Source organism: Plecotus auritus (genome assembly GCF_963455305.1).
Source record: "Plecotus auritus genome assembly, chromosome: 5".
In the NCBI taxonomy this organism is placed as follows: domain Eukaryota; kingdom Metazoa; phylum Chordata; class Mammalia; order Chiroptera; family Vespertilionidae; genus Plecotus; species Plecotus auritus.
This window is the reverse complement of record NC_137776.1, coordinates 43850603-43867222: the sequence shown is the minus strand read 5'-3', so window position 1 is coordinate 43867222 and position 16620 is coordinate 43850603. Positions and strand designations below refer to the sequence as shown.

The following is a 16620-nucleotide window of genomic DNA, read 5'->3' as shown; positions in this document are numbered from 1 at the left end:
AAAGATGATGATATGCTTTTCTGTGTCATGTCACATAGGGAGGTACATAATAGTTGTCCACTTTTAGTGTTGCTAAAATTGATTAGCATTTCAGATAGTGATAGCCTGATTATCCTACTACAAAATTACCCATCAACCTTTGTCCTCATTCCAGAGTTTAAAAAAGGGAGTTTCCTGTGGAGATAGCTTAAAAGTAATTTATTTTGGAATTGACTTTGGAATGTGTTTGAATTTCTGGCTCTTTATTTTACTATGTATAGATTTAGCTCTAAATCTGTTACTAAGTGTTTAAAATTGAGACAGTAATACTGTGGAAAGTTATTGTGAAGATTAAATGAGGTAATATATGTGAAAGTCTTTACATTGAGTAGATGCTTAAAATTCTATGGCAGAATTTTATTTTTTTGTTTATTTTTTTAAATTTAATAAATCTTTATTGTTCAGATTATTACAATTGTTTCTCCTATTCCCCCCGCCCCCATTGCTCCCCTCCACCCGGTTCCCACCCCACCCTCTGCCCTTACCTCCCCCGCACTGTCCTCACCCATAGGTGTACGATTTTGTCCAGTCTCTTTCTGCACCCCCATACCCTTTCCCCCTGAGAATTATCAGTCCACTCCCTTTCTATGCCCCTGATTCTATTATATTCACCAGATTATTCTGTTCCTCAGGTTTTTAATTCACTTGATTTTTAGATTCACTTGTTGATAGATATGTATTTGTTGTTCATAATTTTTATCTTTACTTTTTTCTTCTTCCTCTTCTTAAAGAATACCTTTCAGCATTTCATATAATACTGGTTTGGTGGTGATGAACTCCTTTAGCTTTTTCTTATCTGTGAAGCTCTTTATCTGACCTTCCATTCTGAATGATAACTTTGCTGGGTAGAGTAATCTTGGTTGTAGGTTCTTGCTTTTCATCACTTTGAATATTTCTTGCCACTCCTGTCTGGCCTGCATAGTTTCTGTTGAGAAATCAGCTGACAGTCGTATGGGTGCTCCCTTGTAGGCAACTAACTGGTTTTCTCTTGCTGCTTTTAATATTCTCTCTTTGTCTTTTGCTCTTGGCATTTTAATTATGATGTGTCTTGGTGTGGTCCTCTTTAGATTCCTCTTGTTTGGGGTTCTGTGCGCTTCCTGGACTTGTAAGTCTATTTCTTTCCCCAGGTGGGGTAAGTTTTCGGTCATTATTTCTTCAAATAGGTTTTCAGTATCTTGCTCTCTCTCTTCATCTGGCACCCCCATAATTCTGATGTTGGTACACTTGAAGTTGTCCCAGAGGCTTCTTACACTATCTTCAACTTTTTGGATTCTTTTTTCTTTTTGCTTTTCCAGTTGAGTGTTTTTTGCTTCTTTATATTTCAAATCTTTGACTTGATTCTTGCGTTTCTCTAATCTGCTGTTGGGTCTCTGTATAATATTTTTTATTTCAGTCAGTGTGTGTTTAATTTCTAGTTGGTCCTTTTTCATATCCTCGAGGGTCTCGCTAAATTTATCGGCCTTTTCTAGGATATTCTTGAAAAGCCTTATAACTGTGGTTTTGAATTCTATATCCAGTCACTTGTTTTCCTTCATTTCTTTTGTTTGTGATCTGTTTCTTTGTCTCCGCATTTTCATTGCTTCCCTGAAGTTGGTATGGTAGATTTGTGTGCTAGGTTTCCTATATGGCCCAGTGGGTTGGCCTCCCAGTTAACCTGAGGTGGACACTCTTGGTGCACCCCTTTGTGGACTGTGTGTACAGCCTTGTTGTAGTTAAGTCTTGATTGTTGTTGGTATCACTGGGAGGAATTGACCTCCAGGCCAGTTGGCTGTGAGGATCAGCTGTGTCTATGCTGGGAGAAGTTCGGTGCTGGAGACAGCCTTATAGGATTAGACTTGCCAAATTGCAAAAGCCTCTGTGCTCAGCTTGGATGGGGCAGAGTCTCAGGGCGGAGCAGACAGTCTTGGCTTCTCGTCAGCCCTGCCCTTGCGCGCGTGCCTCCAGACCTCTGTCTTCCGTGACTCCCCTGAGTTTCCGCCCGACAGTCCAGATTCCCCCTGTAAGAGTGTGGGTCCTCAGGGGCTCGCCCGGAACTGGGGTTCAGTGCAGTCAGGAGCTTCTGACTTCCTTCCACTAGGAAATGCCTGCGGCAACCTCCGCATTCAGCTTTCTCTGTGAGTACTCGCGCATGCGAGCCTCCAGACCCACCGCGGCTCCCCCGGGTCTCCGAGTCTCCGTGTGCCTTTCTCTCTACCTGACATCCAAACTTCCCCTGTATGAGCCTAGGTCCACAGGGTTTTACCCAGAACTGGGTTTCAGTGCAGTCGGAACTGGGGTTCAGTGCAGTCGGGGGCTTCCTTCCCCCTCCCGCCAGAGAAAGTCAGCCAGACACTCAGCCGCCCTTCCTCTCTGCGCGCGTCTCGTACCTCAGCCCTTTGCCGCTCCTCTGATTCTCCGTGAGCTTTCCTCTTTCCTTCTAGTTGTAGAATTTCCACTCAGCCAGCCTTCCTGTGGTTCTGAATGATGTCTGTTCTTTCTTTTAGTTGTAGTTTTGAAATTGTTGTGCGAGGCAGCAGTTTAGGTGCTTACCTATGCCGCTATCTTGGTATCTCTCTGTGGCAGAATTTTAAATGTTAGGTTTCTAACCATTTATTTTGTAGAAAAACCTTATATATTCACTGCCTTTAACATTGGAATCTCTCTAATATTATAATGGTTGCGTGGTCCTTATAATTGTGTTTTGCATTAAAGTACATAAGCTGTATCTGTGCATGATTTGCACAGTGTACTTCTGATGCAATATGTACAAAATATGATGAAAATTAGTTATACCAGTTTTCTACTTAAATATATATTATAATACTAAGACCTTTTGGCCTTGAAAGTTTTAGTTTTATTGTTGACTTGTATGGCATAGTATATAGTGGATAGAATAAGGTAGCCAATATATTATCTTTATGTTTTGCTATTAGTGTCCATAAAGTGGTTTCTAAATTTATCTTCATTAGTTTGTTTTTTATTCTACTAAAAATATCTTTGGACTCCTGGTAAATATAAGGTATGTAATTAATACAAGTATATAATTGCTTCAAGAACCAGTCTATTGGGGGAGAAGATGTATATCCTATATATAAAAGAGTAACATGCGAATTAACCATCACTCTGCTACACCCACAAGCCACGCCCACAAGCCACGCCCACCAACCAATCAGGAGTGAATATGCAAATAAACCCAACCAAGATGGCTACGGCCACAGAGAGCAAGAGGGAGGCTTGGGTTTCCCCAGCAATGGAGGAAGCCAAGCTTTCCGCCTGCCCTTGCCGGCCTAGGCCTCCACTCAAGGCTACAAAGTTTCAATGATAGAAGATACATAAATCCAAACAGAAATGGCGGCAGCCACGGAGCTGGAAAGAGCAGAAGGCTAGAGTTGCCCCCGGCGATGGAGGAAGCCAAGCTTCTGCAGCCCTGGCCCGCTTTGGCCTTCGCTTAAGGCTACAAAGTTTCAATTGTGGAAGATAAATAAACCCCAGATACCAGGGCCTCTTCTTGGGTTGCCAGGGGGCAGTGCCCAGCCTGCAAACCACCACAGGCCCCTCCCCCAGGCCACCTCACACCCCAAGGGAACCTCCACCCTGATCCGGGACACCCTTCTGGGCAAACCAGCTGTCCCCCACCCATGCACCAAGCCTCTATCCTATCTAATAAAAGAGTAATATGCAGATTTATCATCACTCCAACACACAAGATGGCTGCCCCCATGTGATCAAAGATCCTGCCCCCATGTGGACACAAGATGGCCACCACAAGATGGCCAGCAAGGGATGGCAGTTGGGAGGGACCAGGCCTGCAAGAGAGGGCAGTTGTGAGCGATCAGGCCAGCAGGGGAGGGCAGTTGGGAGGGACCAGGCCTGCAAGGGAGGGCAGTTGGGGGTGATCAAGCCTGCAGGGGAGGGCAATTAGGGGTGACCAAGCTGGCAGAGGAGGGAAGTTGGGGGCGACCAGGCCTGCAGGTAAAGGCAGTTGGGAGGGACCCAGGCCTGCAGGGGAGAGCAGTTGGGGGGGACCAGGCCTGCCGGGGAGGGCAGTTAGGGGTGACCAGGCCTGCAGGGGAGGGCAGTTAGGGGCGACCAGGCCTGCAGGGGAGGGCAGTTAGGGGCAAACAGGCTGGCAGGGGAGCAGTTAGGAATCAATCAGGCTGGCAGGGGATTGGTTAGGGGGTGATCAGGCTGGCAGGCAGAAGTGGTTAGGGGCAATCAGGAAGGCAGGCAGGCAAGCAGTTGGGAGGCAGCAGTCCTGGATTGTGAGAGGGATGTCCGACTGCCCGTTTAGGCCCGATCCCAGTAGGATCGGGCCTAAACGGGCAGTCGGACATCCCTCGAGGGGTCCCAGATTGGAGAGGGTGCAGGCTGGGCTTAGGGACACCCCCCTCCCCTGTGCACGAATTTTGTGCACCGGGTCTCTAGTAAATTATTATAATACTAGAAGCCTGGTGCACTAAATTCATGCACAGGTAGGATCCCTATGCCTTGCTGGTGATCAGGGCCGATCGGGGCCTTCCGGCTGCTGGCCGGGGCCTTCCTTCCAGCTGCCACTTGGCGCTTTCCTTGGTCCAAGCTGCCCCTTGGTGGTCAGTGCACATCATAACGAGCGATCAAACTCCCGGTCAAACTCCTGAGGGGACACTTTGCATATTAGCCTTTTATATATAGATATATATATATATATAGATAAGGTTCCATCAGATTACTAAATTTTGTCTTTTATCTTTACAGTTGAATTACTTTTGTTTAGCTGCCATGGGGCCAAAAGCTTTATTTTGCCATAGTTATATTGAAATCACAATTGTCTTAATTTGAGATCATGATTATGATAGCTTTATATAATGTAAAAAGTACATTCACATACATCATTTTAGTTAATATTTATCATAACCCTGTGAATTAAGCAGTGCAGCTATTTGTGTTCAAATTTGGAATATAGGCAGCCTGAGACTGTTATTTTCATATTATCTATTGTGTTCTTTCCTATTTATTATTAACTAGACTTATGTGCATTAGTTATTGCCATGAAATTGAACATATCAGAGTGCAAAGAAAGCTTCTCTGGGATCCAGAAGAAGATTCTGTATGTTACCTGATTGCTCAACCAAACAGAAGGGGAACAGAATCTGCTCTTAATAGTATAAAGTAATTCATCAAGATTCATATATATAAGAATTAGGTCAAATAAGAATTAGGTCTAGTATTATAATAATTTATATACACTTATTTGACAGGCATACATTTACTAAGTTGAACCAGATGATAGTTTCTTCTTTTCAGCAGAAGGCAGGGATGTGCTTTGTTTTTTAGCTGGGGTCTGTGATTCTGCTTTGGTCTATGACATCTGTAGGGGTGTCATTTACAGTATGCAAATGTCTTTGCAGGTATCTTTTTCTAATCTCAGGTGGACATCTTCTGATATTCTTAGATATGATTGCTAACTGTAAACAATAGTGTAGATAGTATTTGCAAAATGACAGGAACTGTGTATACTAACCTTTTTATGTGTAGTATCTCATTTAATTTTTACAGCAACCCTGTGAATAGATATTGCTATCTACACTTTACAAATAAGGAAACACTAAGCTTAGACAGTTAAATAATTTGCCCAAGATAAGAAGTATACTTTAATTTAAATTAATATCTGAATGAAGACAGTCTGTGTTTTAAACCAACTCTTGTTAATATACTGCCTATGTTATATCTGTCATGTATATTCAGGGATAAACGGAGCTTTCTGGTGTGAGTAACCCTACCTGCCTAATTACTCTCTTGTCACTTGCTGCTTTCAGTTAGGAAGTTCTGTTTCATGTTAATAATTCATGGAGATGAGACCTTTTTATTCCTTTGCAACAGAATCGAATCCTCTGGGTTGATGAGAACAATCTGACAGCTCATGTAGAGGCTGGCATAACAGGACAAGAATTGGAAAGACAGGTATGTTATTTATTTAGTTAAAATTTTCAAAACTGGCATGTGTCCCCTCTATGAATGAAGTACCTTTCACAATACATTCACTGAACAAATTTGTTCAGTTTCTGTTGTGGGTCAGGTATTGAGCTAGACACAGTAATGAATGACACCATCCCCTACACTTGGATAGCTTATGTTATATTACGATAGAAAGGTCATTAGACAATTATGATTCAGAGTGAGACTATGTAGGTGAAGGCTAAATGTGGTGTATTGTGACTCATCAAATGGGGTTAGGAGGAAAGGAGTTGGACAAAAAAATGTATCACAGAAAATGCAACATTTAAAATGAAACTTCAGGGTGAGTGGGAATTAGCCAGAAAGTAAATGGGATTGGGGAGAACAATCCAGTTAGGAAGCAGCATGTACAGAGGCTTTATAGCCAGCTGTTGCTTTTGGGGGCCTGCAGGTAGTTGAGTATGGCTGAGATCTAGTGTGTGTATATAGGATAGCACACATTCTTGGTGTATGTATATCGAATGGGTGAACATGTAGTAATGGTAAAGGATGAAGGTAGGAAAACGTGAAGAGGTGAGATCATAAAGGGCCTTAAAAAGCCCTTTTTAGAAGTTTGAACATTATCTTTGCAATTAGATACTTCTGGCTACTGTGTGAAGGATGGATGGATGGAGCATGTAAGGGAAGGTTCAGAGGATGCTGCAATAATTCAGGCAATTGCTAATAGTGACCTGAAATAAAGCAGTAAGAATGAAGCAAAAAGGAACAAATTGGATGTAGCATTTTTGGAAGTTGGTGATAAATTGTATCAACTGGGTAGATGTTGATATTTGCTACTTACTGAACTTCTTAATGTATAATTTCATTGAAAATTGCTCATCTCATGTAGTTAATGAAACGCTTGGGGTCCTTATGTACTTTTGGGAGGATCCTAATTAATTTTTTTAAAACTTTAGGTTCCCTTTATGGTTTCTAAGCAGGCAATTATTAAAATGTATTGGTTCCTTCAACCTCCTCAAACATGAGTAAGATATAACTCAGCTTTTATAAATGAAAATTAAAATGTCCATTTGTTGTTGATGTTATTACCACTTTGTTCAACTTGGGTTACAGAGGCCCCTTCCTCTTTTTAATAGGACTTTGAGGGAGATGTGACATACTTATTGATCTTTTTTATTTTCTTTTTCCTTCTTTCTTGGTAAAGAGTTGAATGAAATTGGTATGCCAGCAAACAATTCTAGATGAAAGGTTTTGAAAAAAATTATTAAACTGTTTACTGTCTTTATTTTTAATTTTAATGCAATAAGAACAGAGAACTGGAACATATTTGTTGAGACAGTGTTAAAAATCTTCAGTAAGTCAAGGTTTTATATAAGTTAGCATAATTAGATTTGCTAATTGTTCTAGTTTCAGTGGGCAGAATAATAGTACTTAATGAAAAAAAACACCTATAAAAAATCCTGTATTAGTCTTCCATTATGCCTGAATGAGGCATTATCAACAAAGCAATTTTTTTTTAAATAAAAGATGGCTTTTCATGTCTCCAATTTTATATTTTTATTATGATATTTGATGTAGTATTTTAACCTTTCCAAGTTTTCTTCTTCTTAAAAGGTTAGATTTAAAATTCAAGGAACATATTTCTTTGAGATTTAAATGAAATTTTCTTAGAGTAAGAACTTCTGGTATTTTACTTACTAGTTCATTTCTCTAAATAAAACTTTCTTTTTTGCTTCTAGTAGACTATAATATAGTTTCTACATCTGTTTTGATCCCAATTCAAGTTCTTCCTTGTTAAACTCTGTGTCCTTCAGTTTCTATTTCAGTTGAGGTAACCAGCTAAAAACATCCTGCTTTTTCCTTTTAGAAGTTTTGACATTACATATATATTGTAGTTGTGTAGCACAGATTTTAACCTTTTTAATTTTTAAATTACATTGATATTAAAATATATGAAATTTAAGGAGGTCACTAACATGTCAATTATGAATTTTGGGAATTTGCTTTTAGGCTTATTAAATCTTTGGCTACTTCATTTTATTAGTTAATAGCCTGGGGATGTGTGACTTATATTTTTCCTGCCTATGGACTCATTTCCCTATGCTTCAATTTCTTTCTTCATCTATAAAATGAAGATAAAAATTCCTCTACATAAGGTTTTCATTAGGATGAAATACATTAATAACGTAAAGTACTTAGAACTTTTATCATTGCACTAATTTTTATTGAGCACTGTCTGTTTTATTCAAATATAGCTGACTTTAAGTATTCCTTCTACAGCCAGACTACCAAATTTATATCATCATCTCACACTTCTTTCATGAACTCCAGACTTGTATATTCAGTTGCTTGGTTGATGTCTCGATTTCCATATCTAATACGGATTTTAGTCAAAAGGTCTTAAACTAACTCAACATTTTAAAAATTAAATTTCTGTTTTTCTCCATGGTTGGCCTTTTCTGTAGCCTTTTCATTCTCAGTTGATGGAATTCAGTACTTTGGGAAGCTTAGGCTTAAATACTTGGAATCATTTATTTTTATTTAGTTGTTTTATAATGGTTTTATTGAGATATAATTGCCATGCAATAAACTGCACTCATTTAATATCTACAGCTTGAGAGATTTACAGTAAAGATGGTGGCATAGGTAAATGTGCTACTCACACTCTCCCACAACCACATCAAAATGACAACTAAACTAGAGAACAACCATCACTCAAAACCATCTAAAATCTAGCTGAATGGAGGTCCTACAACTAAGGATTTAAAGAAGAAACTACATGGAGACTGATAGGAGGGGTGGAGACCTGGGAAGGTTGGTTCCACACCCACATATGGTGGTTTAAGATATCTTGGTTGTGGAGGGACCCCCTGAGGAGCAAGAGGTCCCAGCCCACACCAGGCCTCCCAGCCTAGGGTTCCAGAGCTAGGAAGAGAAGTCCCCATAACTTCTGGCTGTAAAACCAGTGGGGATTGTGGTTGAATGAAACAGGGCTCCTGGTGTCCTAGGCAATTTCATGCAATGACTTACTGATACTCAATCTGAGCTCCAGCACTGGAGCAGCAGCTTGAAAGGAACCAGGGACATATGGGGAGGAACTGAATTGTCTGGCATCAGGGCAAGAGCTGGTGAGGGGGGAGGGGCAGAATTATGCCAGGCAAAAGTACTGGCAGGGGCCATTTTTCCTTTTCTGAGTCAACCCCCACAGAGTCAGCAGGCAGGCACTATATCTGAGTCTCCATCAGCGTGGCTCACACTGTTCATCCTACCCTGGTGATTTCCTAAGATTCTGTCCCACCCAACTTGTAAGCCAACCCATGCTGTTTCCAATGGCTTTTTCATAGAAATGGCCTGTCTTGGCTATGCTTCAGACTTTCCTAAAATCTCTGAAACAAGCATCATCTGGCCTCTGTGTACTCTGTAACTCTTGCTAAGTGGCCTCAGACCTTGCACTAGTGGCAGCTAGCTTTGGTTCACAGCTTGGTCTCTCCTGGGCACCTCTAAGCCCAGAACAAGTAGCAGCCATCTGCAGATTACTCTGTAGCTCCTGCCAGTAGCCCCAGGCAGGGCACAGACCATGGCTGACCTTGCACATACTCAATAGACAGCTTCAGACCACCCCAGATTACAATCCTACTGCCTCCATGAGTGACACACTCAATGGGTGGACTCAGCGAGCACCAAAGCCCCCTGAAGCAAGTCCTGCTCCATAGAGTTGGCTCCTGCACAGTAGTTCCTCCGCTATAGTAGTAGATGGTCCTTGCAGCTGATTGGCCTGGGGTCAATCTCTTCCAGTGACATTAACAGCAGTCAGGGCTCAACAACAATAGGAGAATGCACACAGTCCACACAGGTGCATCTCTAGCGCTCAGCTTGGGTGAATGGGGAGGCTGTGCTACTGGGCCCTTCAGGACATCTCCTTTACCAAGTCTGGGAGGCATAGCAGCTCTACCTAATACATAGAAACAAACATAGTGAAGCAGCCAAAATGTGAAGATAAAAAAACAGGTCCCAAATGAATGCAAAGGAGAAATATCCAGAAAAAGGACTAAATGAAATGAAAGCTAGCAAACTACCAGATACAGAGTTCAAAACAATGGTTATAAGATGCACAAGAAACTTAATGAGAACTTCAACAGCATAAAAAAGGACATAGCAACCATAAAAAAGAACCAGTCAGAGATGGTTACACTAACTGAAATAAAGAATAATTTACAGGGAAGCAATAGTAAAGTAGATGAAACCAAGAATCAAATCAGCAGTTTGGAATATAAGGAAGCAAAAAACACCCAATCAGAACAGGAAAAAAAAAAAAAGACTAAAAAAACAATTAAGATAGTGTAAGGAGCCTCTGGGAAAACGTCAAGTATATCAACTTTCCCATCATGGGGGTTCCGGAAGGAGAAAACAGAAAGCAAGAAATTGAAAACCTATTTGAAAAAGTAATGACAGAAGACTTCCCAAACCTGGTGAAGGAAATAGATATACAAGTCCTGGAAGCCCATAGAGTCCCAAACTCTGTATGTGCTTATAGAAATAATTTAAATGTGTATTTAATTATTTGCTTCTGTATAGGTAATGTGGAGATTTTGTCTTGAGAATATATGAGAACTACCTATTCAGTACCTAGCACATCTAAGTTTCCATGAATATCTTTTCCTTCTTCTATTTTTAGAAAATTTAAGAAGCAGTAGTCTTTTGAAAATAAATAATATGAATATAGATTGTTTGGAAGTTAGGAAAGAAATATAACGGTTTGATAATCTTCATTTTAACCTGTTTTGTCATGTATTTAAGCTACCTTCTTGTGGGTGGTTATTAACCTCTTACAATTAAATAAATATATTTAATATTTAGTGAAAAAATCATATTATGTGACAATTGATATATTTTTAAACCTTGTTTTCCTAGCAACAAACCTAGAAAAGGTAAATAATTTGCATTGTTGTGTGAGAAAGCTAACAAATTATATTTAACCTAATTGGCTCTCAAATTTGGGATTAGAACTTTCATACCATCTATCTAATAATAGGGTAATATGGAAATTGGTTGGGACGCCTTCATGTAATGATCAATCAGTAGGCTGCGTGCGCAGCAGGAGCAGGTGGGCGGGGACTTGCAGCGTCGGTGGATAGGGACTTGCACCACCCGGGATGTGAAGCTCGGGTCCCCACCCCCTGTACCAGGCCCCCAGGATGTGAGGCTCGTGTCCCCGGCAATGGCCCCCCCGGGACATAAGGCTCGCATCCCCACCCCTGGCAATGGGCCCTGGGACGTGAGGCTCGTGTCCCCGCCCTCTGTGCTGGGACCTCCGGGACGTGAGGCTCGTGTCCCTGTCCCCAGCAACGGGCCCAGGGATGTTAGGCTAGTGTCCCCACCCCCTGCGCCGGGCCTCCCAGGATGTGAGGATCGCGTCCTTGCCCCCGGCAAAGGGTAAAGGGCAATATTAAAATATTTCCTCTAATTCCCTTTTAATGTGCACGAATTTCATGCACTGGGCCACTAGTACTTAAATATGTGGATACAAACATAGCTGACATATTCTACATCTATGCATGGGTTACTTGAAAAATAGAAGCAGTTGCTTAACTGGATGACTATCAAATGGTCAACACAGATTGATGAGCTTGAGTGCAGTAGACAGTGGGTATACAGATGGTGGTGTCTGTACTGTTTGACATGAGATGGCAGAGTCTTTAAAATGATTTCAGTGGAATGGCTTTGGTGTAAAGGGCATCCATTCAACCTCAGGTGCTGTGCAGTAAAGGGCATCCATTCAACCTCAGGTGCTGTGCAGCTGGCAAAGCCAAGCTAATATAGAAAAATGAGAAACAAGTGACTATTTAATGTACAGGAATGCACAATCTGCATTACAAATAAATGACAGTATTACATACAGGAAACCTGGCCAGATGGCTGTACATTAAAACACATGACTCCTAGAGAGAATTAAGTACAGGCAATTTGCTTGGGTTTTCTGCAGGCCTGCTGCATATTATATTAGGGTAGGGAAAAAGAGATTACGTGCTTTATTTATTGAAAGTGTTTAGGTGAAGTTGGCAGTTGTTTAAGCATAATCTGATCTCCATAAGTATTTACATGGTCTCTGTGGAAAAAAACAGTAGGCTGGGTAGTTGGCTTTAAAATAAAAGGATATAAGGAATAAGATTGTCTTGTGAACTTGTGAAAAATACAACTGTCTTTGGACCGCATCTTAGTGTTGTGAAGTTTTCCTTGATGCAAAAGCTTTAACATTTTTTTTTGGACAAGTATGATGAAACAAGTATTTCTTTTTGTATATAGGTTTTAATGAATCTAAATTCCAGTGACATATGGGGATTTAAAAGTGGGAAGAGTTAATATGTTGAGTGCTTTGTGAAATGGGACAATTTTCACTAGTAAAACATTACGTGTTTGTTTTTCAGCTTAAAGAGAGTGGTTATTGTACAGGTCATGAACCAGATTCCCTGGAATTCAGCACTGTGGGAGGATGGGTATCTACTCGGGCATCAGGCATGAAGAAGAATATCTATGGCAATATTGAAGACCTGGTAAATTTTTTTGTAGTTATTGTATAATCATTGATTAATTTATAGAGATTATTATAAAGTGATGGAAGCCTTTAAAATTTAGTTGGGTGGTGGAGTCCCCTCAGAAATATACTTCTTTTGATTATGGTAACACTGACTGTGCAGTGGTCATTACTTAAGGGTGCTCCTTTTCAAGTGATTGATATTTAAGCTTGGTAAATGTTTTATAGTATCTGACATAAAATATATAAATATTGTTTGATAATCCTCATGGAACTTCAGTATTCAACTCTACCAAGATTTTAGTCAATTTATTTAGATGATCTCATCATTGTTACTCTTTTGCCTTAGGAGATTTTTATATTTTTCTGAAAAAATAATTTTTCTATATAGAGTTCAAGAGCCTGAACGAAAATGTTCTAGTGAGTGGCCATATAACCTCTAGTGTTTTGTGTGCACACCATTTTGTTTTACTGATCTGGTGTCAGTGTTCTAACAGTTATTATTTTTAAAAAATATATTTTTATTGATTTCAGGGAGGAAGGGAGAAGGAGAGAGAGAGAGAAACATCAATGAGAGAGGATCATTGAATGGCTTCCTCTTGCATGCCCCCTACTGGGGATGGAGCCTGCAACCTGGTTATGTGCCCTTGACTGGAATCGAATCCGGGACGCTTCATTCTGCAGGCCAATGCTCTACCCGCTGAGCCAAGCCAGCCAGGGCTGACGGTTATTTTGATAATAGTGTAACAACTGTGGGCATCCTGGTTAGGAATTAGGTATCATTTGTTCCATTTGTTCTTTTAGTAGTTGACCTGATAGTTGTGTGACCTTGTGCAAATTGGTTCACCTTTCTAAACAAGTTTTCTCCTCTGTAAAATGGAACAAATAATATTAATTGCTGAATTGAATTATAAAAAGTAGAGGATGTAAAATGAAAATTCTTAGCAGTTCCTGGTATGTAGTAGGTGCTTCAAAAATGTTAGTTTCCTTATCAGCAATATTTTGATAACAATTTTAAATAACTTTATGAGACTATTAAGGTTATGTTCCTAACATTATTCTTAGAGTTACTTATCTTTGCTTTTCAAATCTAAAGTTTCAACATTTTTATCAATATCTTCCTTACCGGAAATATCAAATTTTTAATGAATTTTAGTTCTTTATAGTTACATCAGAAATTTAAGACTTTAAGTGTCTGTATTATGAATACTTTTTAAATGTTTACATTATCCTGTTTATATATATTTTTACTGATACTTTAGAAATCAAATTTTCATTTTGCAATAAAAATAAATTCAGTTTCAGAGAGAGAATTTGATCCTTTTGCTATTGTATTATTAAGAGCTTTATCAGAGTTAAGCAAATATTTGACAGATTGCTATATTTAGTACTTCTAGAGCATGTAATTTATTTTCATCCTTTTTTAGAGAAATTTAAGGGCCATCCTATCTAATAAAAGAGTAATATGCAAATTAACCATCACTCTGCCACACCCACCAGCCACGCCCACCAGCCATGCCCACCAACCAATCAGGAGCGACTATGCAAATAAACCCAACCAAGATGGCTACGGCCACAGAGAGCAGGAGGGAGGCTTGGGTTTCCCTGGCAATGGAGGAAGCCAAGCTTTCCACCTGCCCTTGCCGGCCTAGGCCTCCACTCAAGGCTACAAAGTTTCAATGATAGAAGATACATAAATCCAAACAGAAATGGCGGCAGCCACAGAGCTGGAAAGAGCAGGAGGCTAGGGTTGCCCCCGGCGATGGAGGAAGCCAAGCTTCTGCAGCCCTGGCCTGCTTTGGCCTCTGCTTAAGGCTACAAAGTTTCAATTATAGAAGATACATAAATCCCAACAGAAATGGCTTCCGCCACGGAGCAAGCAGAAGGCTTGGCTCCGCTCTAGGCTACAAAGTTTCAATTGTAGAAGATAAGTAAACCCCAGATACCAGGGCCTCCGCTTGGGTCGCCAGGGGGCATGGCCAGCCTGCAAACCACCACAGGCCCCTCGCCCAGGCCGCCCCATGCCCCAAGGGAAACCCCACCCTGATCCAGGACAGCCTTCCGGGCAAACCAGCTGGCCCCCACCCATGCACCAGGCCTCTATCCTATCTAATAAAAGAGTAATATGCAGATTGACCATCACTCCAACACACAAGATGGCTGCCCCCATGTGGACACAAGATGGCCACCACAAGATGGCCAGCAGGGGAGGGCAGTTGGGAGGGACCAGGCCTGCAAGGGAGGGCAGTTGTGGGTGATCAAGCCTGCAGGGGAGGGCAGTTAGGGATGACCAAGCTGGCAGAGGAGGGAAGTTGGGGGCGACCAGGCCTGCAGAGAAAGGCAGTTGGGAGGGAGCCAGGCCTGCAGGGGAGAGCAGTTGGGGGGGACCAGGCCTGCCGGGGAGGGCAGTTAGGGTTGACTAGGCCTGCAGGGAGGGCAGTTGGGCGGACCCAGGCCTACAGGGAAGAGTAGTTGGGGGGGACCAGGCCTGCAGGAGAGGGCAGTTAGGGGTGACCAGGTCTGTAGGGGAGGGCAGTTGGGGGGGACCCAGGCCTGCAGGGGAGAGCAGTTGGGGGGGACCAGGCCTGCAGGGGAGGGCAGTTAGGGGCGACCAGGCCTGCAGGGGAGGGCAGTTAGGGGTGACCAGACCTGCAGGGGAGGGCAGTTAGGGGCAAACAGGCTGGCAGGGGAGCAGTTAGGAATCAATCAGGCTGGCAGGGGAGTGGTTAGGGGGTGATCAGGCTGGCAGGCAGAAGCGGTTAGGGGCAATCAGGAAGGCAGGCAGGTGAGCAGTTGGGAGCCAGCAGTCCTGGATTGTGAGAGGGATGACCGACTGCCCGTTTAGGCCCGATCCTGGTGGGCAGTCGGACATCCCTCGAGGGGTCCCACATTGGAGAGGGTGCAGGCTGGGCTGAGGGACAACCCCCTCCCCCGTGCATGAATTTCGTGCACTGGGCCTCTAGTAAATTATAAGCATACATAGTAATGTACCTATTTGCATTAATAATTACTTAGCATATTTTACTTTTAGCATAAAATTTTTTATAATATATAATTTTCACTGAAACTCTTAATTTACATTAATTGCTTTTATGAAAACTACTGAAGTTGATATATTCCTTTATGTGGTTAGAGTAGAATTCATGAAAAACATTAAATTTCTTGTGTTAAAAATATTTCTCAAAATTATGCAATATTGTTGCATAATTCTTTCAAGTAAAATAAATAATGATACTAATACCTATTTAGTTGTTTGAAAAAAGCTGAAGATGGTTAGTATAAATTTTTAATATTATAACCTGAAAACTGAGATGTCTTGGTGCTTTCTGTATGTTATGGGATAAACTTTTCATCTTACATTCTGGTTGCTACTTGTTTTTAAGGTCATTTTAAGAAATTCTAATTATATTCCAACTCAAATATTTTTTAATTTAATGGTTATCTCCTCATAAATGATTTCCTGATCATTTGATGAAATGATTATGATTTTTATGGTTTGCTATAAAGTTGAAGCTCTTGGCCATCAGCACTAATCCATTGCTTCTGTGAAAGATTTCTTGGTATACTATTCAGTTATGAAACATAGAAGGAAATTCAGATATGCTATTATATTAACTAAATAAAACAATTTCTAACACTTTTAATATCTTTGTACTTACCTTTACAGACCATTTTCTTGGCATGCTCACAAACATATATATGTGTGTGTGTGTGTGTGTGTGTGTAGTTTTTAATAAAAAAAGGATCATATCATGTTTATTCTGCTTTTTAAATTATATTATCGACATGTTAATATGTAAATGAACATAGGTTTGCACCATCATTTAAATAGAGTGCATATAATTCTTTTGTTGATAATTCATAGTTTATTAAAGTAACTCCCTATTAATAAACATTTAAGTTGTTCTTGATTTCAAAATTATCGAAAACAAAATATCCACTTTAGTAATACTTTTTTAGCGTATATCTTTAAATTTTTTTTGGAGGGGTAAGTTCCTAGAGCTTGAATTGTTGGATAAGATGCTTAAACATTTTTAAATCTATGTATCCTTATAGCCAAATTGTTCTACAGGGATTTTGTGCTAATTGACATTCTCACTAGCCCTATGAGAATCCTTATTTTATTGGACTCTTTA

General features: G+C 40.7%; 1 protein-coding gene across 4 annotated transcripts in view; it reads left to right on the top strand.

Moving 5' to 3' along the window:
• The window catches only part of AGPS (alkylglycerone phosphate synthase), a 147798-nt gene that overhangs the window by 56339 nt on the left and 74839 nt on the right, over positions 1-16620 (top strand). For all 4 annotated transcript variants that reach the window (XM_080668775.1, XM_080668772.1, XM_080668773.1 and 1 more), the window contains 2 exons: positions 5878-5958; positions 12378-12503. In XM_080668775.1, coding sequence (XP_080524901.1) covers positions 5878-5958; positions 12378-12503 — 207 coding nt within the window. The remainder of the gene's footprint in view (positions 1-5877; positions 5959-12377; positions 12504-16620) is intronic.